The sequence below is a fragment of the Haemorhous mexicanus genome, chromosome Z, assembly GCF_027477595.1.
Source record: "Haemorhous mexicanus isolate bHaeMex1 chromosome Z, bHaeMex1.pri, whole genome shotgun sequence".
Lineage (NCBI taxonomy): Eukaryota > Metazoa > Chordata > Aves > Passeriformes > Fringillidae > Haemorhous > Haemorhous mexicanus.
This window is the reverse complement of record NC_082381.1, coordinates 81,920,342-81,943,014: the sequence shown is the minus strand read 5'-3', so window position 1 is coordinate 81,943,014 and position 22,673 is coordinate 81,920,342. Positions and strand designations below refer to the sequence as shown.

At 57.5% G+C, this 22,673-nt stretch overlaps 7 protein-coding genes across 16 annotated transcripts in view; 6 read left to right on the top strand and 1 right to left on the bottom strand.

Moving 5' to 3' along the window:
* The window catches only part of UBAP2 (ubiquitin associated protein 2), a 195,880-nt gene that overhangs the window by 73,591 nt on the left and 99,616 nt on the right, over positions 1-22,673 (bottom strand). The window lies entirely within an intron of this gene.
* On the top strand, positions 2,377-2,949 carry LOC132342001 (interferon-like). The gene has a single exon (XM_059874177.1). The coding sequence runs from the start codon at positions 2,377-2,379 to the stop codon at positions 2,947-2,949; it is 573 nt and encodes a 190-aa protein (XP_059730160.1).
* LOC132341999 (interferon-like) lies at positions 5,807-6,379 on the top strand. The gene has a single exon (XM_059874176.1). It carries the CDS (start codon positions 5,807-5,809, stop codon positions 6,377-6,379), a length of 573 nt encoding a protein of 190 aa, XP_059730159.1.
* LOC132341998 (interferon-like) lies at positions 9,236-9,808 on the top strand. The gene has a single exon (XM_059874175.1). The coding sequence runs from the start codon at positions 9,236-9,238 to the stop codon at positions 9,806-9,808; it is 573 nt and encodes a 190-aa protein (XP_059730158.1).
* On the top strand, positions 12,653-13,225 carry LOC132341997 (interferon-like). The gene has a single exon (XM_059874174.1). The coding sequence runs from the start codon at positions 12,653-12,655 to the stop codon at positions 13,223-13,225; it is 573 nt and encodes a 190-aa protein (XP_059730157.1).
* Positions 16,095-16,667, top strand: LOC132341995 (interferon-like). The gene has a single exon (XM_059874173.1). It carries the CDS (start codon positions 16,095-16,097, stop codon positions 16,665-16,667), a length of 573 nt encoding a protein of 190 aa, XP_059730156.1.
* LOC132341994 (interferon-like) lies at positions 19,536-20,108 on the top strand. Its single transcript, XM_059874172.1, has one exon. The coding sequence runs from the start codon at positions 19,536-19,538 to the stop codon at positions 20,106-20,108; it is 573 nt and encodes a 190-aa protein (XP_059730155.1).

The following is a 22,673-nucleotide window of genomic DNA, read 5'->3' as shown; positions in this document are numbered from 1 at the left end:
ACACCACGGAAGCACACTGAGCAAAACACACGAAGGCTGGAGAGCACCGCTGCACCTCATCGGCTTTATCCACTCCGTGCCCCATCCCTCCAATCCATGCCGCTCTGACTCACAGGCAACAATGCCATGCAGGACACTACAGTAAAAGCACGGCCCCCGACGTGCAGGAAGAAATGACAAGGAGGACTCCCTCGATAGATGAGGGCTAATTAATTACTTTATTATACTCTATTGTTTTATGCTATATTCCAATAGATTCCACTACATCTAAACTGAAACTGCACAAGCACTCAACTCAAACACATCTTGGGACTGTCTTCTGACCAGCAAGACACAGCTTGCAGAGACTGGTCCAGAAAACAAAACACTCCCAGCAGAATCCAATGACCAATTCCCACTCCTGCACAAAGAAAGGTGCAGCAATTGGGATAACTGTTGTTTTTTTCTTTCTTGGAGGTTGCATCTCTGCATTTCCCAGAAAATATCCTTGAGAAGCTGTGCCTTGATTCTCTTGTCAAGAGAAATGCGGCCACAGGACACTGTCAAGCACTATGCACAAAGCCAGGCACACAAGGTCGCCTAGCCTGCCCCTATCCACCACTGCTGTGGAGCCCCAACCGCAGAACAGCGCCAAAAAACCACCAGGAATGGCTATTTTGCACTTTGGAATGCCATGCTCCCTGGTACCAATCACCTCTTTGCTCTCTATCGGCCTTGGCCTAGTCCCCGGGAGAGGCAGCCTCATCTTCTTGCCTGACACGGAGCTCAGCCTGAATGCTCCGTAGTTCCCGCACCTTTCCGCTTTTCCCTTTCTCAAAACGGGGCTTGTCTTTCCCTTCTACCACTTCTTGGCAACTCCAACTGACAGACACCAGGCTTCAAAAGCCATCCACACTGGCCTAGCAACTCCATCTGAAAGTTCCCTCGGGACTCACGCATGAACCTCTTCACCTGCCATCGACCCGTACGCATTCGGCTTGCTAAGATGGTCTCAAACTTGGCCCTCTCCTACGGTGGCCTGGGCATCTCCATTCTTCAGGCAGGGCTCCCGGCACTTGCCTTGCGCCACTTGGGCAGCGCGCCTGCAGATCCCTGAGACCCTCAAGGCTACAAACAGCCACTCGTCTCCACAGGCTCTTTGCCCCAAAAGTCTAGAACCTTCACTTCCCATGAGCCGCTCCGAGCAACAATCTCACCGTTTCTCCACGAGGCCAGGCTGATCGTCCCCTTGCAGATCTCTGCACACCCCAAATTCCTCTTCACCGATGGCCAGATTTTGCGCCCTTTTGGAAAGGCATCTGAAACTACGGGCAAACCATCACTACTCCAGCCAAAGAAGCCCAGCTCCCTCAGCCTTGCTCACAAGGGACGTCCTCTGCACCCCGGTGTGCACCTTCAGAGCCATCCCCTCCAAAAACGCCACACCTGTCACAGCCCAAGGAGCCCTGAACAGGACACACCGTTGCAGCCAAGGGCTCTGGCAATGCCAAAACACAACACCATTTCTTTCATGGGGGACGCTCCTCTTTTCCCTCCGGCCGCCTCATCCGCCAGGGCGTGGCTCTCCAACGCACACCCGTGCTCCAGGGCCACAGCCATCGGAGCAAGCAGGACAGTAAGAGCAAAGCCCTTCCCTTTGGCCGACTTCTTCGCTGAGCCTTTCTCCCTTGCCTTGTTGCTGGCTCCTCCCAAAAAAAGCAGCAGGTGCAGCGCCTGCCTCCGTGCAAGGGAAAGGGCACACTCAGGCCTCCAAGGCCCACGTGCACGGCCAGCCCCTCGAACACCGCCTCTGGGCATTCACCGCAGGAGGGGAAACGCCAGCTCCCGCCCGCTGACATCACCGCACATCCCTTGCAACCACAAAAGGAAAACAGGGGCTAAGATGAAAATAAAGGCAAGCCACAAAGTGAAAGGAAAAGTGACCACAGGCAGCAGCAGGCCTTTGCAGGTGGAAACAATGCTTGGGGCACAAAGACAGACCCGGTTGCACAGCACAGACCGTGCAGCTGGCCCGGCAGGTGAAAGGGAACAGCCAAGACGCCTCTCCAGCACGCCTGACACCGAGGCCTCTGAGCCTGAGCTTTCGCAAGCCCGGCACACCGCAATGGTGGCAGCAATTTCGCTGCCACCACAATCCCCAACCACGGAGACCCCAACAAAACCCTTCCCCAAAACCACCAGAGCCACCAGCAGAGACTGGAAACCACGGGCGGAAACTGCCGGCAATCGGAAAGCGATGAAGGGAAAGCTGCCTTGCATACAAAGCCGCGCACCCGGCGGCACCCCAAGCACAGCCACCAGCAGCACCCCAAGCACCAGCCAGCCTCGGCAGGCTCCTCCTGCGCCGCACCACCCGACAGCAGCCACAGAGCCACCATGGCTGCGCCCACAGCCACACGGCCACGCCTGCCGCACGCCGCCCCGGCGCTCCTGCTCCTCCTCGCCGCTCTGGCCCCCAGCCTGGCCTGCCAACACCTGTGGACGCACGAGGACACCTTCCCCGGCGACGCTCTCCGCCTCCTGCAGGACATGGCTGCCAGCCACACACAGCCCTGCCACCTCCAAGAGCCGCCCTTCTTCCCCGACACCCTGCTCCACAACAACCTCCAGCCGCAGCAAGCCGCCGCCACCGCCCTCCGCATCCTGCAGCACCTCTTCCACACCCTCAGCTCCAACGGCACCCGTCAGCACTGGCCCAGCCAGGCTCGCAACCACCTCCTCAACAAGCTGCAGCACCACATCCACCACCTGGAGCAATGCCTCGCCGACAAGGCCACGCCCTTCAAAGGACCACGCAACCCGCTGCTCGCCATCAACAAGTACTTCAGGGACATCCACCTCTTCCTCCACGCCCACAAGCACAGCGCCTGCGCCTGGGACCACGTCCGCCTCGAAGCTCGTGCCTCTCTACAGCACCTCCACAACCTCACACGCGCCATGCGCCGCTAGCGCAAACACCCGCACGCCAAGGCTCACCGACGCCCCAAAGCCACCTCCAAGCCCACGCCTCCTCTGCCCCGGGACCTAGAGACAGGCCTGCGACAACCGCACGGCACCCGCAGCCTTCAATCACTGCATCTCCAGCCATTCGGCCGCTCCCACTGAGATGGACCAAGGACTTTCTCTACCTATTTATTGACGTATTTATTTATTTATTTATCTATTTATCTATTTAGTCAGGTACTTATTTTTCTACCTCTTCCCTTATTTATGACACTGGAAATAAAGACCTGTGACAAAACCCTTGCCACCGCCTCTCCTCTCTCTAGCACTGCAACCACTCTTTGCGCCAGGGGAAAGCCATCTCCCCCGAGCACCTACTCCAAGCCCTGCTCCACACGGCCCCCGTCCACTCTCCTCAATGGCACCTGCCCAAGCAGCATCCTGCAGCAGCCCCTGTGCAAAAACACTGCCACCGTGGTTTTGGCCAACACCACGGAAGCACACTGAGCAAAACACACGAAGGCTGGAGAGCACCGCTGCACCTCATCGGCTTTATCCACTCCGTGCCCCATCCCTCCAATCCATGCCGCTCTGACTCACAGGCAACGATGCCATGCAGGACACTACAGTAAAAGCACGGCCCCCGACGTGCAGGAAGAAATGACAAGGAGGACTCCCTCGATAGACGAGGGCTAATTAATTACTTTATTATACTCTATTGTTTTATGCTATATTCCAATAGATTCCACTACATCTAAACTGAAACTGCACAAGCACTCAACTCAAACGCATCTTGGGACTGTCTTCTGACCAGCAAGACACAGCTTGCAGAGATTGGTCCAGAAAACAAAACACTCCCAGCAGAATCCAATGACCAATTCCCACTCCTGCACAAAGAAAGGCGCAGCAATTGGGATAACTGTTGTTTTTTTCTTTCTTGGAGGTTGCATCTCTGCATTTCCCAGAAAATATCCTTGAGAAGCTGTGCCTTGATTCTCTTGTCAAGAGAAATGCGGCCACAGGACACTGTCAAGCACTTTGCACAAAGCCAGGCACACAAGGTCGCCTAGCCTGCCCCTATCCACCACTGCTGTGGAGCCCCAGCCGCAGAACAGCGCCAAAAAACCACCAGGAATGGCTATTTTGCACTTTGGAATGCCATGCTCCCTGGTACCAATCACCTCTTTGCTCTCTATCGGCCTTGGCCTAGTCCCCGGGAGAGGCAGCCTCATCTTCTTGCCTGACACGGAGCTCAGCCTGAATGCTCCGTAGTTCCCACACCTTTCCGCTTTTCCCTTTCTCAAAACGGGGCTTGTCTTTCCCTTCTACCATTTCTTGGCAACTCCAACTGACAGACACCAGGCTTCAAAAGCCATCCACACTGGCCTAGCAACTCCATCTGAAAGTTCCCTCAGGACTCACGCATGAACCTCTTCACCTGCCATCGACCCGTACGCATTCGGCTTGCTAAGATGGTCTCAAACTTGGCCCTCTCCTACGGTGGCCTGGGCATCTCCATTCTTCAGGCAGGGCTCCCGGCACTTGCCTTGCGCCACTTGGGCAGCGCGCCTGCAGATCCCTGAGACCCTCAAGGCTACAAACAGCCACTCGTCTCCACAGGCTCTTTGCCCCAAAAGTCTAGAACCTTCACTTCCCATGAGCCGCTCCGAGCAACAATCCCACCGTTTCTCCACGAGGCCAGGCTGATCGTCCCCTTGCAGATCTCTGCACACCCCAAATTCCTCTTCACCGATGGCCAGATTTTGCGCCCTTTTGGAAAGGCATCTGAAACTACGGGCAAACCATCACTACTCCAGCCAAAGAAGCCCAGCTCCCTCAGCCTTGCTCACAAGGGACGTCCTCTGCACCCCGGTGTGCACCTTCAGAGCCATCCCCTCCAAAAACGCCACACCTGTCACAGCCCAAGGAGCCCTGAACAGGACACACCGTTGCAGCCAAGGGCTCTGGCAATGCCAAAACACAACACCATTTCTTTCATGGGGGACGCTCCTCTTTTCCCTCCGGCCGCCTCATCCGCCAGGGCGTGGCTCTCCAAAGCACACCCGTGCTCCAGGGCCACAGCCATCGGAGCAAGCAGGACAGTAAGAGCAAAGCCCTTCCCTTTGGCCGACTTCTTCGCTGAGCCTTTCTCCCTTGCCTTGTTGCTGGCTCCTCCCAAAAAAAGCAGCAGGTGCAGCGCCTGCCTCCGTGCAAGGGAAAGGGCACACTCAGGCCTCCAAGGCCCACGTGCACGGCCAGCCCCTCGAACACCGCCTCTGGGCATTCACCGCAGGAGGGGAAACGCCAGCTCCCGCCCACTGACATCACCGCACATCCCTTGCAACCACAAAAGGAAAACAGGGGCTAAGATGAAAATAAAGGCAAGCCACAAAGTGAAAGGAAAAGTGACCACAGGCAGCAGCAGGCCTTTGCAGGTGGAAACAATGCTTGGGGCACAAAGACAGACCCGGTTGCACAGCACAGACCGTGCAGCTGGCCCGGCAGGTGAAAGGGAACAGCCAAGACGCCTCTCCAGCACGCCTGACACCGAGGCCTCTGAGCCTGAGCTTTCGCAAGCCCGGCACACCGCAATGGTGGCAGCAATTTCGCTGCCACCACAATCCCCAACCACGGAGACCCCAACAAAACCCTTCCCCAAAACCACCAGAGCCACCAGCAGAGACTGGAAACCACGGGCGGAAACTGCCGGCAATCGGAAAGCGATGAAGGGAAAGCTGCCTTGCATACAAAGCCGCGCACCCGGCGGCACCCCAAGCACAGCCACCAGCAGCACCCCAAGCACCAGCCAGCCTCGGCAGGCTCCTCCTGCGCCGCACCACCCGACAGCAGCCACAGAGCCACCATGGCTGCGCCCACAGCCACACGGCCACGCCTGCCGCACGCCGCCCCGGCGCTCCTGCTCCTCCTCGCCGCTCTGGCCCCCAGCCTGGCCTGCCAACACCTGTGGACGCACGAGGACACCTTCCCCGGCGACGCTCTCCGCCTCCTGCAGGACATGGCTGCCAGCCACACACAGCCCTGCCACCTCCAAGAGCCGCCCTTCTTCCCCGACACCCTGCTCCACAACAACCTCCAGCCGCAGCAAGCCGCCGCCACCGCCCTCCGCATCCTGCAGCACCTCTTCCACACCCTCAGCTCCAACGGCACCCGTCAGCACTGGCCCAGCCAGGCTCGCAACCACCTCCTCAACAAGCTGCAGCACCACATCCACCACCTGGAGCAATGCCTCGCCGACAAGGCCACGCCCTTCAAAGGACCACGCAACCCGCTGCTCGCCATCAACAAGTACTTCAGGGACATCCACCTCTTCCTCCACGCCCACAAGCACAGCGCCTGCGCCTGGGACCACGTCCGCCTCGAAGCTCGTGCCTCTCTACAGCACCTCCACAACCTCACACGCGCCATGCGCCGCTAGCGCAAACACCCGCACGCCAAGGCTCACCGACGCCCCAAAGCCACCTCCAAGCCCACGCCTCCTCTGCCCCGGGACCTAGAGACAGGCCTGCGACAACCGCACGGCACCCGCAGCCTTCAATCACTGCATCTCCAGCCATTCAGCCGCTCCCACTGAGATGGACCAAGGACTTTCTCTACCTATTTATTGACGTATTTATTTATTTATTTATCTATTTATCTATTTAGTCAGGTACTTATTTTTCTACCTCTTCCCTTATTTATGACACTGGAAATAAAGACCTGTGACAAAACCCTTGCCACCGCCTCTCCTCTCTCTAGCACTGCAACCACTCTTTGCGCCAGGGGAAAGCCATCTCCCCGGAGCACCTACTCCAAGCCCTGCTCCACACGGCCCCTGTCCACTCTCCTCAATGGCACCTGCCCCAGCAGCATCCTGCAGCAGCCCCTGTGCAAAAACACTGCCACCGTGGTTTTGGCCAACACCACGGAAGCACACTGAGCAAAACACACGAAGGCTGGAGAGCACCGCTGCACCTCATCGGCTTTATCCACTCCGTGCCCCATCCCTCCAATCCATGCCGCTCTGACTCACAGGCAACAATGCCATGCAGGACACTACAGTAAAAGCACGGCCCCCGACGTGCAGGAAGAAATGACAAGGAGGACTCCCTCGATAGATGAGGGCTAATTAATTACTTTATTATACTCTATTGTTTTATGCTATATTCCAATAGATTCCACTACATCTAAACTGAAACTGCACAAGCACTCAACTCAAACGCATCTTGGGACTGTCTTCTGACCAGCAAGACACAGCTTGCAGAGACTGGTCCAGAAAACAAAACACTCCCAGCAGAATCCAATGACCAATTCCCACTCCTGCACAAAGAAAGGCGCAGCAATTGGGATAACTGTTGTTTTTTCTTTCTTGGAGGTTGCATCTCTGCATTTCCCAGAAAATATCCTTGAGAAGTTGTGCCTTGATTCTCTTGTCAAGAGAAATGCGGCCACAGGACACTGTCAAGCACTATGCACAAAGCCAGGCACACAAGGTCGCCTAGCCTGCCCCTATCCACCACTGCTGTGGAGCCCCAACCGCAGAACAGCGCCAAAAAACCACCAGGAATGGCTATTTTGCACTTTGGAATGCCATGCTCCCTGGTACCAATCACCTCTTTGCTCTCTATCGGCCTCGGCCTAGTCCCCGGCAGAGGCAGCCTCATCTTCTTGCCTGACACGGAGCTCAGCCTGAATGCTCCGTAGTTCCCACACCTTTCCGCTTTTCCCTTTCTCAAAACGGGGCTTGTCTTTCCCTTCTACCATTTCTTGGCAACTCCAACTGACAGACACCAGGCTTCAAAAGCCATCCACACTGGCCTAGCAACTCCATCTGAAAGTTCCCACAGGACTCACGCATGAACCTCTTCACCTGCCATCGACCCGTACGCATTCGGCTTGCTAAGATGGTCTCAAACTTGGCCCTCTCCTACGGTGGCCTGGGCACCTCCATTCTTCAGGCAGGGCTCCCGGCACTTGCCTTGCGCGACTTGGGCAGCGCGCCTGCAGATCCCTGAGACGCTCAAGGCTACAAACAGCCACTCGTCTCCACAGGCTCTTTGCCCCAAAAGTCTAGAACCTTCACTTCCCATGAGCCGCTCCGAGCAACAATCCCACCGTTTCTCCACGAGGCCAGGCTGATCGTCCCGTTGCAGATCTCTGCAAACCCCAAATTCCTCTTCACCGATGGCCAGATTTTGCGCCCTTTTGGAAAGGCATCTGAAACTACGGGCAAACCATCACTACTCCAGCCAAAGAAGCCCAGCTCCCTCAGCCTTGCTCACAAGGGACGTCCTCTGCACCCCGGTGTGCACCTTCAGAGCCATCCCCTCCAAAAACGCCACACCTGTCACAGCCCAAGGAGCCCTGAACAGGACACACCGTTGCAGCCAAGGGCTCTGGCAATGCCAAAACACAACACCATTTCTTTCATGGGGGACGCTCCTCTTTTCCCTCCGGCCGCCTCATCCCCCAGGGCGTGGCTCTCCAACGCACACCCGTGCTCCAGGGCCACAGCCATCGGAGCAAGCAGGACAGTAAGAGCAAAGCCCTTCCCTTTGGCCGACTTCTTCGCTGAGCCTTTCTCGCCTGCCTTGTTGCTGGCTCCTCCCAAACACAGCAGCAGGTGCAGCGCCTGCCTCCGTGCAAGGGAAAGGGCACACTCAGGCCCCCAAGGCCCACGTGCACGGCCAGCCCCTCGAACACTGCCCCTGGGCATTCACCGCAGGAGGGGAAACGCCAGCTCCCGCCCGCTGACATCACCGCACATCCCTTGCAACCACAAAAGGAAAACAGGGGCTAAGATGAAAATAAAGGCAAGCCACAAAGTGAAAGGAAAAGTGACCACAGGCAGCAGCAGGCCTTTGCAGGTGGAAACAATGCTTGGGGCACAAAGACAGACCCGGTTGCACAGCACAGACCGTGCAGCTGGCCCGGCAGGTGAAAGGGAACAGCCAAGACGCCTCTCCAGCACGCCTGACACCGAGGCCTCTGAGCCTGAGCTTTCGCAAGCCCGGCACACCGCAATGGTGGCAGCAATTTCGCTGCCACCACAATCCCCAACCACGGAGACCCCAACAAAACCCTTCCCCAAAACCACCAGAGCCACCAGCAGAGACTGGAAACCACGGGCGGAAACTGCCGGCAATCGGAAAGCGATGAAGGGAAAGCTGCCTGGCATACAAAGCCGCGCACCCGGCTGCACCCCAAGCACAGCCACCAGCAGCACCAGCAGCACCAGCCAGCCTCGGCAGGCTCCTCCTGCGCCGCACCACCCGACAGCAGCCACAGAGCCACCATGGCTGCGCCCACAGCCACACGGCCACGCCTGCCGCACGCCGCCCCGGCGCTCCTGCTCCTCCTCGCCGCTCTGGCCCCCAGCCTGGCCTGCCAACACCTGTGGACGCACGAGGACACCTTCCCCGGCGACGCTCTCCGCCTCCTGCAGGACATGGCTGCCAGCCACACACAGCCCTGCCACCTCCAAGAGCCGCCCTTCTTCCCCGACACCCTGCTCCACAACAACCTCCAGCCGCAGCAAGCCGCCGCCACCGCCCTCCGCATCCTGCAGCACCTCTTCCACACCCTCAGCTCCAACGGCACCCGTCAGCACTGGCCCAGCCAGGCTCGCAACCACCTCCTCAACAAGCTGCAGCACCACATCCACCACCTGGAGCAATGCCTCGCCGACAAGGCCACGCCCTTCAAAGGACCACGCAACCCGCTGCTCGCCATCAACAAGTACTTCAGGGACATCCACCTCTTCCTCCACGCCCACAAGCACAGCGCCTGCGCCTGGGACCACGTCCGCCTCGAAGCTCGTGCCTCTCTACAGCACCTCCACAACCTCACACGCGCCATGCGCCGCTAGCGCAAACACCCGCACGCCAAGGCTCACCGACGCCCCAAAGCCACCTCCAAGCCCACGCCTCCTCTGCCCCGGGACCTAGAGACAGGCCTGCGACAACCGCACGGCACCCGCAGCCTTCAATCACTGCATCTCCAGCCATTCGGCCGCTCCCACTGAGATGGACCAAGGACTTTCTCTACCTATTTATTGACGTATTTATTTGTTTATTTATCTATTTATCTATTTAGTCAGGTACTTATTTTTCTACCTCTTCCCTTATTTATGACACTGGAAATAAAGACCTGTGACAAAACCCTTGCCACCGCCTCTCCTCTCTCTAGCACCGCAACCACTCTTTGCGCCAGGGGAAAGCCATCTCCCCGGAGCACCTACTCCAAGCCCTGCTCCACACGGCCCCTGTCCACTCTCCTCAATGGCACCTGCCCAAGCAGCATCCTGCAGCAGCCCCTGTGCAAAAACACTGCCACCGTGGTTTTGGCCAACACCACGGAAGCACACTGAGCAAAACACACGAAGGCTGGAGAGCACCGCTGCACCTCATCGGCTTTATCCACTCCGTGCCCCATCCCTCCAATCCATGCCGCTCTGACTCACAGGCAACAATGCCATGCAGGACACTACAGTAAAAGCACGGCCCCCGACGTGCAGGAAGAAATGACAAGGAGGACTCCCTCGATAGATGAGGGCTAATTAATTACTTTATTATACTCTATTGTTTTATGCTATATTCCAATAGATTCCACTACATCTAAACTGAAACTGCACAAGCACTCAACTCAAACACATCTTGGGACTGTCTTCTGACCAGCAAGACACAGCTTGCAGAGACTGGTCCAGAAAACAAAACACTCCCAGCAGAATCCAATGACCAATTCCCACTCCTGCACAAAGAAAGGTGCAGCAATTGGGATAACTGTTGTTTTTTTCTTTCTTGGAGGTTGCATCTCTGCATTTCCCAGAAAATATCCTTGAGAAGCTGTGCCTTGATTCTCTTGTCAAGAGAAATGCGGCCACAGGACACTGTCAAGCACTATGCACAAAGCCAGGCACACAAGGTCGCCTAGCCTGCCCCTATCCACCACTGCTGTGGAGCCCCAACCGCAGAACAGCGCCAAAAAACCACCAGGAATGGCTATTTTGCACTTTGGAATGCCATGCTCCCTGGTACCAATCACCTCTTTGCTCTCCATCGGCCTCGGCCTAGTCCCCGGCAGAGGCAGCCTCATCTTCTTGCCTGACACGGAGCTCAGCCTGAATGCTCCGTAGTTCCCACACCTTTCCGCTTTTCCCTTTCTCAAAACGGGGCTTGTCTTTCCCTTCTACCATTTCTTGGCAACTCCAACTGACAGACACCAGGCTTCAAAAGCCATCCACACTGGCCTAGCAACTCCATCTGAAAGTTCCCTCAGGACTCACGCATGAACCTCTTCACCTGCCATCGACCCGTACGCATTCGGCTTGCTAAGATGGTCTCAAACTTGGCCCTCTCCTACGGTGGCCTGGGCACCTCCATTCTTCAGGCAGGGCTCCCGGCACTTGCCTTGCGCGACTTGGGCAGCGCGCCTGCAGATCCCTGAGACGCTCAAGGCTACAAACAGCCACTCGTCTCCACAGGCTCTTTGCCCCAAAAGTCTAGAACCTTCACTTCCCATGAGCCGCTCCGAGCAACAATCCCACCGTTTCTCCACGAGGCCAGGCTGATCGTCCCGTTGCAGATCTCTGCAAACCCCAAATTCCTCTTCACCGATGGCCAGATTTTGCGCCCTTTTGGAAAGGCATCTGAAACTACGGGCAAACCATCACTACTCCAGCCAAAGAAGCCCAGCTCCCTCAGCCTTGCTCACAAGGGACGTCCTCTGCACCCCGGTGTGCACCTTCAGAGCCATCCCCTCCAAAAACGCCACACCTGTCACAGCCCAAGGAGCCCTGAACAGGACACACCGTTGCAGCCAAGGGCTCTGGCAATGCCAAAACACAACACCATTTCTTTCATGGGGGACGCTCCTCTTTTCCCTCCGGCCGCCTCATCCCCCAGGGCGTGGCTCTCCAACGCACACCCGTGCTCCAGGGCCACAGCCATCGGAGCAAGCAGGACAGTAAGAGCAAAGCCCTTCCCTTTGGCCGACTTCTTCGCTGAGCCTTGTTGCTGGCTCCTCCCAAACACAGCAGCAGGTGCAGCGCCTGCCTCCGTGCAAGGGAAAGGGCACACTCAGGCCTCCAAGGCCCACGTGCACGGCCAGCCCCTCGAACACCGCCCCTGGGCATTCACCGCAGGAGGGGAAACGCCAGCTCCCGCCCGCTGACATCACCGCACATCCCTTGCAACCACAAAAGGAAAACAGGGGCTAAGATGAAAATAAAGGCAAGCCACAAAGTGAAAGGAAAAGTGACCACAGGCAGCAGCAGGCCTTTGCAGGTGGAAACAATGCTTGGGGCACAAAGACAGACCCGGTTGCACAGCACAGACCGTGCAGCTGGCCCGGCAGGTGAAAGGGAACAGCCAAGACGCCTCTCCAGCACGCCTGACACCGAGGCCTCTGAGCCTGAGCTTTCGCAAGCCCGGCACACCGCAATGGTGGCAGCAATTTCGCTGCCACCACAATCCCCAACCACGGAGACCCCAACAAAACCCTTCCCCAAAACCACCAGAGCCACCAGCAGAGACTGGAAACCACGGGCGGAAACTGCCGGCAATCGGAAAGCGATGAAGGGAAAGCTGCCTGGCATACAAAGCCGCGCACCCGGCGGCACCCCAAGCACAGCCACCAGCAGCACCAGCAGCACCAGCCAGCCTCGGCAGGCTCCTCCTGCGCCGCACCACCCGACAGCAGCCACAGAGCCACCATGGCTGCGCCCACAGCCACACGGCCACGCCTGCCGCACGCCGCCCCGGCGCTCCTGCTCCTCCTCGCCGCTCTGGCCCCCAGCCTGGCCTGCCAACACCTGTGGACGCACGAGGACACCTTCCCCGGCGACGCTCTCCGCCTCCTGCAGGACATGGCTGCCAGCCACACACAGCCCTGCCACCTCCAAGAGCCGCCCTTCTTCCCCGACACCCTGCTCCACAACAACCTCCAGCCGCAGCAAGCCGCCGCCACCGCCCTCCGCATCCTGCAGCACCTCTTCCACACCCTCAGCTCCAACGGCACCCGTCAGCACTGGCCCAGCCAGGCTCGCAACCACCTCCTCAACAAGCTGCAGCACCACATCCACCACCTGGAGCAATGCCTCGCCGACAAGGCCACGCCCTTCAAAGGACCACGCAACCCGCTGCTCGCCATCAACAAGTACTTCAGGGACATCCACCTCTTCCTCCACGCCCACAAGCACAGCGCCTGCGCCTGGGACCACGTCCGCCTCGAAGCTCGTGCCTCCCTACAGCACCTCCACAACCTCACACGCGCCATGCGCCGCTAGCGCAAACACCCGCACGCCAAGGCTCACCGACGCCCCAAAGCCACCTCCAAGCCCACGCCTCCTCTGCCCCGGGACCTAGAGACAGGCCTGCGACAACCGCACGGCACCCGCAGCCTTCAATCACTGCATCTCCAGCCATTCGGCCGCTCCCACTGAGATGGACCAAGGACTTTCTCTACCTATTTATTGACGTATTTATTTGTTTATTTATTTATTTATTTATCTATTTATCTATTTAGTCAGGTACTTATTTTTCTACCTCTTCCCTTATTTATGACACTGGAAATAAAGACCTGTGACAAAACCCTTGCCACCGCCTCTCCTCTCTCTAGCACTGCAACCACTCTTTGCGCCAGGGGAAAGCCATCTCCCCGGAGCACCTACTCCAAGCCCTGCTCCACACGGCCCCTGTCCACTCTCCTCAATGGCACCTGCCCCAGCAGCATCCTGCAGCAGCCCCTGTGCAAAAACACTGCCACCGTGGTTTTGGCCAACACCACGGAAGCACACTGAGCAAAACACACGAAGGCTGGAGAGCACCGCTGCACCTCATCGGCTTTATCCACTCCGTGCCCCATCCGTCCAATCCATGCCGCTCTGACTCACAGGCAACAATGCCATGCAGGACACTACAGTAAAAGCACGGCCCCCGACGTGCAGGAAGAAATGACAAGGAGGACTCCCTCGATAGATGAGGGCTAATTAATTACTTTATTATACTCTATTGTTTTATGCTATATTCCAATAGATTCCACTACATCTAAACTGAAACTGCACAAGCACTCAACTCAAACACATCTTGGGACTGTCTTCTGACCAGCAAGACACAGCTTGCAGAGATTGGTCCAGAAAACAAAACATTCCCAGCAGAATCCAATGACCAATTCCCACTCCTGCACAAAGAAAGGCGCAGCAATTGGGATAACTGTTGTTTTTTTCTTTCTTGGAGGTTGCATCTCTGCATTTCCCAGAAAATATCCTTGAGAAGCTGTGCCTTGATTCTCTTGTCAAGAGAAATGCGGCCACAGGACACTGTCAAGCACTTTGCATAAAGCCAGGCACACAAGGTCGCCTAGCCTGCCCCTATCCACCACTGCTGTGGAGCCCCAACCGCAGAACAGCGCCAAAAAACCACCAGGAATGGCTATTTTGCACTTTGGAATGCCATGCTCCCTGGTACCAATCACCTCTTTGCTCTCCATCGGCCTCGGCCTAGTCCCCGGCAGAGGCAGCCTCATCTTCTTGCCTGACACGGAGCTCAGCCTGAATGCTCCGTAGTTCCCACACCTTTCCGCTTTTCCCTTTCTCAAAACGGGGCTTGTCTTTCCCTTCTACCACTTCTTGGCAACTCCAACTGACAGACACCAGGCTTCAAAAGCCATCCACACTGGCCTAGCAACTCCATCTGAAAGTTCCCTCAGGACTCACGCATGAACCTCTTCACCTGCCATCGACCCGTACGCATTCGGCTTGCTAAGATGGTCTCAAACTTGGCCCTCTCCTACGGTGGCCTGGGCATCTCCATTCTTCAGGCAGGGCTCCCGGCACTTGCCTTGCGCGACTTGGGCAGCGCGCCTGCAGATCCCTGAGACGCTCAAGGCTACAAACAGCCACTCGTCTCCACAGGCTCTTTGCCCCAAAAGTCTAGAACCTTCACTTCCCATGAGCCGCTCCGAGCAACAATCCCACCGTTTCTCCACGAGGCCAGGCTGATCGTCCCCTTGCAGATCTCTGCACACCCCAAATTCCTCTTCACCGATGGCCAGATTTTGCGCCCTTTTGGAAAGGCATCTGAAACTACGGGCAAACCATCACTACTCCAGCCAAAGAAGCCCAGCTCCCTCAGCCTTGCTCACAAGGGACGTCCTCTGCACCCTGGTGTGCACCTTCAGAGCCATCCCCTCCAAAAACGCCACACCTGTCACAGCCCAAGGAGCCCTGAACAGGACACACCGTTGCAGCCAAGGGCTCTGGCAATGCCAAAACACAACACCATTTCTTTCATGGGGGACGCTCCTCTTTTCCCTCCGGCCGCCTCATCCGCCAGGGCGTGGCTCTCCAACGCACACCCGTGCTCCAGGGCCACAGCCATCGGAGCAAGCAGGACAGTAAGAGCAAAGCCCTTCCCTTTGGCCGACTTCTTCGCTGAGCCTTTCTCGCCTGCCTTGTTGCTGGCTCCTCCCAAACACAGCAGCAGGTGCAGCGCCTGCCTCCGTGCAAGGGAAAGGGCACACTCAGGCCCTCAAGGCCCACGTGCACGGCCAGCCCCTCGAACACCGCCCCTGGGCATTCACCGCAGGAGGGGAAACGCCAGCTCCCGCCCGCTGACATCACCGCACATCCCTTGCAACCACAAAAGGAAAACAGGGGCTAAGATGAAAATAAAGGCAAGCCACAAAGTGAAAGGAAAAGTGACCACAGGCAGCAGCAGGCCTTTGCAGGTGGAAACAATGCTTGGGGCACAAAGACAGACCCGGTTGCACAGCACAGACCGTGCAGCTGGCCCGGCAGGTGAAAGGGAACAGCCAAGACGCCTCTCCAGCACGCCTGACACCGAGGCCTCTGAGCCTGAGCTTTCGCAAGCCCGGCACACCGCAATGGTGGCAGCAATTTCGCTGCCACCACAATCCCCAACCACGGAGACCCCAACAAAACCCTTCCCCAAAACCACCAGAGCCACCAGCAGAGACTGGAAACCACGGGCGGAAACTGCCGGCAATCGGAAAGCGATGAAGGGAAAGCTGCCTTGCATACAAAGCCGCGCACCCGGCGGCACCCCAAGCACAGCCACCAGCAGCACCAGCAGCACCAGCCAGCCTCGGCAGGCTCCTCCTGCGCCGCACCACCCGACAGCAGCCACAGAGCCACCATGGCTGCGCCCACAGCCACACGGCCACGCCTGCCGCACGCCGCCCCGGCGCTCCTGCTCCTCCTCGCCGCTCTGGCCCCCAGCCTGGCCTGCCAACACCTGTGGACGCACGAGGACACCTTCCCCGGCGACGCTCTCCGCCTCCTGCAGGACATGGCTGCCAGCCACACACAGCCCTGCCACCTCCAAGAGCCGCCCTTCTTCCCCGACACCCTGCTCCACAACAACCTCCAGCCGCAGCAAGCCGCCGCCACCGCCCTCCGCATCCTGCAGCACCTCTTCCACACCCTCAGCTCCAACGGCACCCGTCAGCACTGGCCCAGCCAGGCTCGCAACCACCTCCTCAACAAGCTGCAGCACCACATCCACCACCTGGAGCAATGCCTCGCCGACAAGGCCACGCCCTTCAAAGGACCACGCAACCCGCTGCTGGCCATCAACAAGTACTTCAGGGACATCCACCTCTTCCTCCACGCCCACAAGCACAGCGCCTGCGCCTGGGACCACGTCCGCCTCGAAGCTCGTGCCTCCCTACAGCACCTCCACAACCTCACACGCGCCATGCGCCGCTAGCGCAAACACCCGCACGCCAAGGCTCACCGACGCCCCAAAGCCACCTCCAAGCCCACGCCTCCTCTGCCCCGGGACCTAGAGACAGGCCTGCGACAACCGCACGGCACCCGCAGCCTTCAATCACTGCATCTCCAGCCATTCGGCCGCTCCCACTGAGATGGACCAAGGACTTTCTCTACCTATTTATTGACGTATTTATTTGTTTATTTATTTATTTATTTATCTATTTATCTATTTAGTCAGGTACTTATTTTTCTACCTCTTCCCTTATTTATGACACTGGAAATAAAGACCTGTGACAAAACCCTTGCCACCGCCTCTCCTCTCTCTAGCACCGCAACCACTCTTTGCGCCAGGGGAAAGCCATCTCCCCGGAGCACCTACTCCAAGCCCTGCTCCACACGGCCCCTGTCCACTCTCCTCAATGGCACCTGCCCAAGCAGCATCCTGCAGCAGCCCCTGTGCAAAAACACTGCCACCGTGGTTTTGGCCAACACCACGGAAGCACACTGAGCAAAACACACGAAGGCTGGAGAGCACCGCTGCACCTCATCGGCTTTATCCACTCCGTGCCCCATCCCTCCAATCCATGCCGCTCTGACTCACAGGCAACGATGCCATGCAGGACACTACAGTAAAAGCACGGCCCCCGACGTGCAGGAAGAAATGACAAGGAGGACTCCCTCGATAGACGAGGGCTAATTAATTACTTTATTATACTCTATTGTTTTATGCTATATTCCAATAGATTCCACTACATCTAAACTGAAACTGCACAAGCACTCAACTCAAACACATCTTGGGACTGTCTTCTGACCAGCAAGACACAGCTTGCAGAGACTGGTCCAGAAAACAAAACACTCCCAGCAGAATCCAATGACCAATTCCCACTCCTGCACAAAGAAAGGCGCAGCAATTGGGATAACTGTTGTTTTTTCTTTCTTGGAGGTTGCATCTCTGCATTTCCCAGAAAATATCCTTGAGAAGTTGTGCCTTGATTCTCTTGTCAAGAGAAATGCGGCCACAGGACACTGTCAAGCACTTTGCACAAAGCCAGGCACACAAGGTCGCCTAGCCTGCCCCTATCCACCACTGCTGTGGAGCCCCAACCGCAGAACAGCGCCAAAAAACCACCAGGAATGGCTATTTTGCACTTTGGAATGCCATGCTCCCTGGTACCAATCACCTCTTTGCTCTCCATCGGCCTCGGCCTAGTCCCCGGCAGAGGCAGCCTCATCTTCTTGCCTGACACGGAGCTCAGCCTGAATGCTCCGTAGTTCCCACACCTTTCCGCTTTTCCCTTTCTCAAAACGGGGCTTGTCTTTCCCTTCTACCACTTCTTGGCAACTCCAACTGACAGACACCAGGCTTCAAAAGCCATCCACACTGGCCTAGCAACTCCATCTGGAAGTTCCCTCAGGACTCACGCATGAACCTCTTCACCTGCCATCGACCCGTACGCATTCGGCTTGCTAAGATGGTCTCAAACTTGGCCCTCTCCTACGGTGGCCTGGGCACCTCCATTCTTCAGGCAGGGCTCCCGGCACTTGCCTTGCGCGACTTGGGCAGCGCGCCTGCAGATCCCTGAGACGCTCAAGGCTACAAACAGCCACTCGTCTCCACAGGCTCTTTGCCCCAAAAGTCTAGAACCTTCACTTCCCATGAGCCGCTCCGAGCAACAATCCCACCGTTTCTCCACGAGGCCAGGCTGATCGTCCCCTTGCAGATCTCTGCACACCCCAAATTCCTCTTCACCGATGGCCAGATTTTGCGCCCTTTTGGAAAGGCATCTGAAACTACGGGCAAACCATCACTACTCCAGCCAAAGAAGCCCAGCTCCCTCAGCCTTGCTCACAAGGGACGTCCTCTGCACCCCGGTGTGCACCTTCAGAGCCATCCCCTCCAAAAACGCCACACCTGTCACAGCCCAAGGAGCCCTGAACAGGACACACCGTTGCAGCCAAGGGCTCTGGCAATGCCAAAACACAACACCATTTCTTTCATGGGGGACGCTCCTCTTTTCCCTCCGGCCGCCTCATCCGCCAGGGCGTGGCTCTCCAACGCACACCCGTGCTCCAGGGCCACAGCCATCGGAGCAAGCAGGACAGTAAGAGCAAAGCCCTTCCCTTTGGCCGACTTCTTCGCTGAGCCTTTCTCGCCTGCCTTGTTGCTGGCTCCTCCCAAACACAGCAGCAGGTGCAGCGCCTGCCTCCGTGCAAGGGAAAGGGCACACTCAGGCCCCCAAAGCCCACGTGCACGGCCAGCCCCTCGAACACTGCCCCTGGGCATTCACCGCAGGAGGGGAAACGCCAGCTCCCGCCCGCTGACATCACCGCACATCCCTTGCAACCACAAAAGGAAAACAGGGGCTAAGATGAAAATAAAGGCAAGCCACAAAGTGAAAGGAAAAGTGACCACAGGCAGCAGCAGGCCTTTGCAGGTGGAAACAATGCTTGGGGCACAAAGACAGACCCGGTTGCACAGCACAGACCGTGCAGCTGGCCCGGCAGGTGAAAGGGAACAGCCAAGACGCCTCTCCAGCACGCCTGACACCGAGGCCTCTGAGCCTGAGCTTTCGCAAGCCCGGCACACCGCAATGGTGGCAGCAATTTCGCTGCCACCACAATCCCCAACCACGGAGACCCCAACAAAACCCTTCCCCAAAACCACCAGAGCCACCAGCAGAGACTGGAAACCACGGGCGGAAACTGCCGGCAATCGGAAAGCGATGAAGGGAAAGCTGCCTTGCATACAAAGCCGCGCACCCGGCGGCACCCCAAGCACAGCCACCAGCAGCACCAGCAGCACCAGCCAGCCTCGGCAGGCTCCTCCTGCGCCGCACCACCCGACAGCAGCCACAGAGCCACCATGGCTGCGCCCACAGCCACACGGCCACGCCTGCCGCACGCCGCCCCGGCGCTCCTGCTCCTCCTCGCCGCTCTGGCCCCCAGCCTGGCCTGCCAACACCTGTGGACGCACGAGGACACCTTCCCCGGCGACGCTCTCCGCCTCCTGCAGGACATGGCTGCCAGCCACACACAGCCCTGCCACCTCCAAGAGCCGCCCTTCTTCCCCGACACCCTGCTCCACAACAACCTCCAGCCGCAGCAAGCCGCCGCCACCGCCCTCCGCATCCTGCAGCACCTCTTCCACACCCTCAGCTCCAACGGCACCCGTCAGCACTGGCCCAGCCAGGCTCGCAACCACCTCCTCAACAAGCTGCAGCACCACATCCACCACCTGGAGCAATGCCTCGCCGACAAGGCCACGCCCTTCAAAGGACCACGCAACCCGCTGCTCGCCATCAACAAGTACTTCAGGGACATCCACCTCTTCCTCCACGCCCACAAGCACAGCGCCTGCGCCTGGGACCACGTCCGCCTCGAAGCTCGTGCCTCCCTACAGCACCTCCACAACCTCACACGCGCCATGCGCCGCTAGCGCAAACACCCGCACGCCAAGGCTCACCGACGCCCCAAAGCCACCTCCAAGCCCACGCCTCCTCTGCCCCGGGACCTAGAGACAGGCCTGCGACAACCGCACGGCACCCGCAGCCTTCAATCACTGCATCTCCAGCCATTCGGCCGCTCCCACTGAGATGGACCAAGGACTTTCTCTACCTATTTATTGACGTATTTATTTGTTTATTTATTTATTTATTTATCTATTTATCTATTTAGTCAGGTACTTATTTTTCTACCTCTTCCCTTATTTATGACACTGGAAATAAAGACCTGTGACAAAACCCTTGCCACCGCCTCTCCTCTCTCTAGCACCGCAACCACTCTTTGCGCCAGGGGAAAGCCATCTCCCCGGAGCACCTACTCCAAGCCCTGCTCCACACGGCCCCTGTCCACTCTCCTCAATGGCACCTGCCCAAGCAGCATCCTGCAGCAGCCCCTGTGCAAAAACACTGCCACCGTGGTTTTGGCCAACACCACGGAAGCACACTGAGCAAAACACACGAAGGCTGGAGAGCACCGCTGCACCTCATCGGCTTTATCCACTCCGTGCCCCATCCCTCCAATCCATGCCGCTCTGACTCACAGGCAACGATGCCACGCAGGACACTACAGTAAAAGCACGGCCCCCGACGTGCAGGAAGAAATGACAAGGAGGACTCCCTCGATAGACGAGGGCTAATTAATTACTTTATTATACTCTATTGTTTTATGCTATATTCCAATAGATTCCACTACATCTAAACTGAAACTGCACAAGCACTCAACTCAAACACATCTTGGGACTGTCTTCTGACCAGCAAGACACAGCTTGCAGAGACTGGTCCAGAAAACAAAACACTCCCAGCAGAATCCAATGACCAATTCCCACTCCTGCACAAAGAAAGGCGCAGCAATTGGGATAACTGTTGTTTTTTCTTTCTTGGAGGTTGCATCTCTGCATTTCCCAGAAAATATCCTTGAGAAGTTGTGCCTTGATTCTCTTGTCAAGAGAAATGCGGCCACAGGACACTGTCAAGCACTTTGCACAAAGCCAGGCACACAAGGTCGCCTAGCCTGCCCCTATCCACCACTGCTGTGGAGCCCCAACCGCAGAACAGCGCCAAAAAACCACCAGGAATGGCTATTTTGCACTTTGGAATGCCATGCTCCCTGGTACCAATCACCTCTTTGCTCTCCATCGGCCTCGGCCTAGTCCCCGGCAGAGGCAGCCTCATCTTCTTGCCTGACACGGAGCTCAGCCTGAATGCTCCGTAGTTCCCACACCTTTCCGCTTTTCCCTTTCTCAAAACGGGGCTTGTCTTTCCCTTCTACCACTTCTTGGCAACTCCAACTGACAGACACCAGGCTTCAAAAGCCATCCACACTGGCCTAGCAACTCCATCTGAAAGTTCCCTCAGGACTCACGCATGAACCTCTTCACCTGCCATCGACCCGTACGCATTCGGCTTGCTAAGATGGTCTCAAACTTGGCCCTCTCCTACGGTGGCCTGGGCACCTCCATTCTTCAGGCAGGGCTCCCGGCACTTGCCTTGCGCGACTTGGGCAGCGCGCCTGCAGATCCCTGAGACCCTCAAGGCTACAAACAGCCACTCGTCTCCACAGGCTCTTTGCCCCAAAAGTCTAGAACCTTCACTTCCCATGAGCCGCTCCGAGCAACAATCCCACCGTTTCTCCACGAGGCCAGGCTGATCGTCCCCTTGCAGATCTCTGCACACCCCAAATTCCTCTTCACCGATGGCCAGATTTTGCGCCCTTTTGGAAAGGCATCTGAAACTACGGGCAAACCATCACTACTCCAGCCAAAGAAGCCCAGCTCCCTCAGCCTTGCTCACAAGGGACGTCCTCTGCACCCCGGTGTGCACCTTCAGAGCCATCCCCTCCAAAAACGCCACACCTGTCACAGCCCAAGGAGCCCTGAACAGGACACACCGTTGCAGCCAAGGGCTCTGGCAATGCCAAAACACAACACCATTTCTTTCATGGGGGACGCTCCTCTTTTCCCTCCGGCCGCCTCATCCGCCAGGGCGTGGCTCTCCAAAGCACACCCGTGCTCCAGGGCCACAGCCATCGGAGCAAGCAGGACAGTAAGAGCAAAGCCCTTCCCTTTGGCCGACTTCTTCGCTGAGCCTTTCTCGCCTGCCTTGTTGCTGGCTCCTCCCAAAAAAAGCAGCAGGTGCAGCGCCTGCCTCCGTGCAAGGGAAAGGGCACACTCAGGCCCCCAAAGCCCACGTGCACGGCCAGCCCCTCGAACACTGCCCCTGGGCATTCACCGCAGGAGGGGAAACGCCAGCTCCCGCCCGCTGACATCACCGCACATCCCTTGCAACCACAAAAGGAAAACAGGGGCTAAGATGAAAATAAAGGCAAGCCACAAAGTGAAAGGAAAAGTGACCACAGGCAGCAGCAGGCCTTTGCAGGTGGAAACAATGCTTGGGGCACAAAGACAGACCCGGTTGCACAGCACAGACCGTGCAGCTGGCCCGGCAGGTGAAAGGGAACAGCCAAGACGCCTCTCCAGCACGCCTGACACCGAGGCCTCTGA

What these genes read in the sequence shown, in the direction of transcription:
- LOC132342001 (XM_059874177.1), top strand. Translation starts at nt 2,377, where the DNA reads ATGGCTGCGCCCACAGCCACACGGCCACGCCTGCCGCACGCCGCCCCG.
- LOC132341999 (XM_059874176.1), top strand. Translation starts at nt 5,807, where the DNA reads ATGGCTGCGCCCACAGCCACACGGCCACGCCTGCCGCACGCCGCCCCG.
- LOC132341998 (XM_059874175.1), top strand. Translation starts at nt 9,236, where the DNA reads ATGGCTGCGCCCACAGCCACACGGCCACGCCTGCCGCACGCCGCCCCG.
- LOC132341997 (XM_059874174.1), top strand. Translation starts at nt 12,653, where the DNA reads ATGGCTGCGCCCACAGCCACACGGCCACGCCTGCCGCACGCCGCCCCG.
- LOC132341995 (XM_059874173.1), top strand. Translation starts at nt 16,095, where the DNA reads ATGGCTGCGCCCACAGCCACACGGCCACGCCTGCCGCACGCCGCCCCG.
- LOC132341994 (XM_059874172.1), top strand. Translation starts at nt 19,536, where the DNA reads ATGGCTGCGCCCACAGCCACACGGCCACGCCTGCCGCACGCCGCCCCG.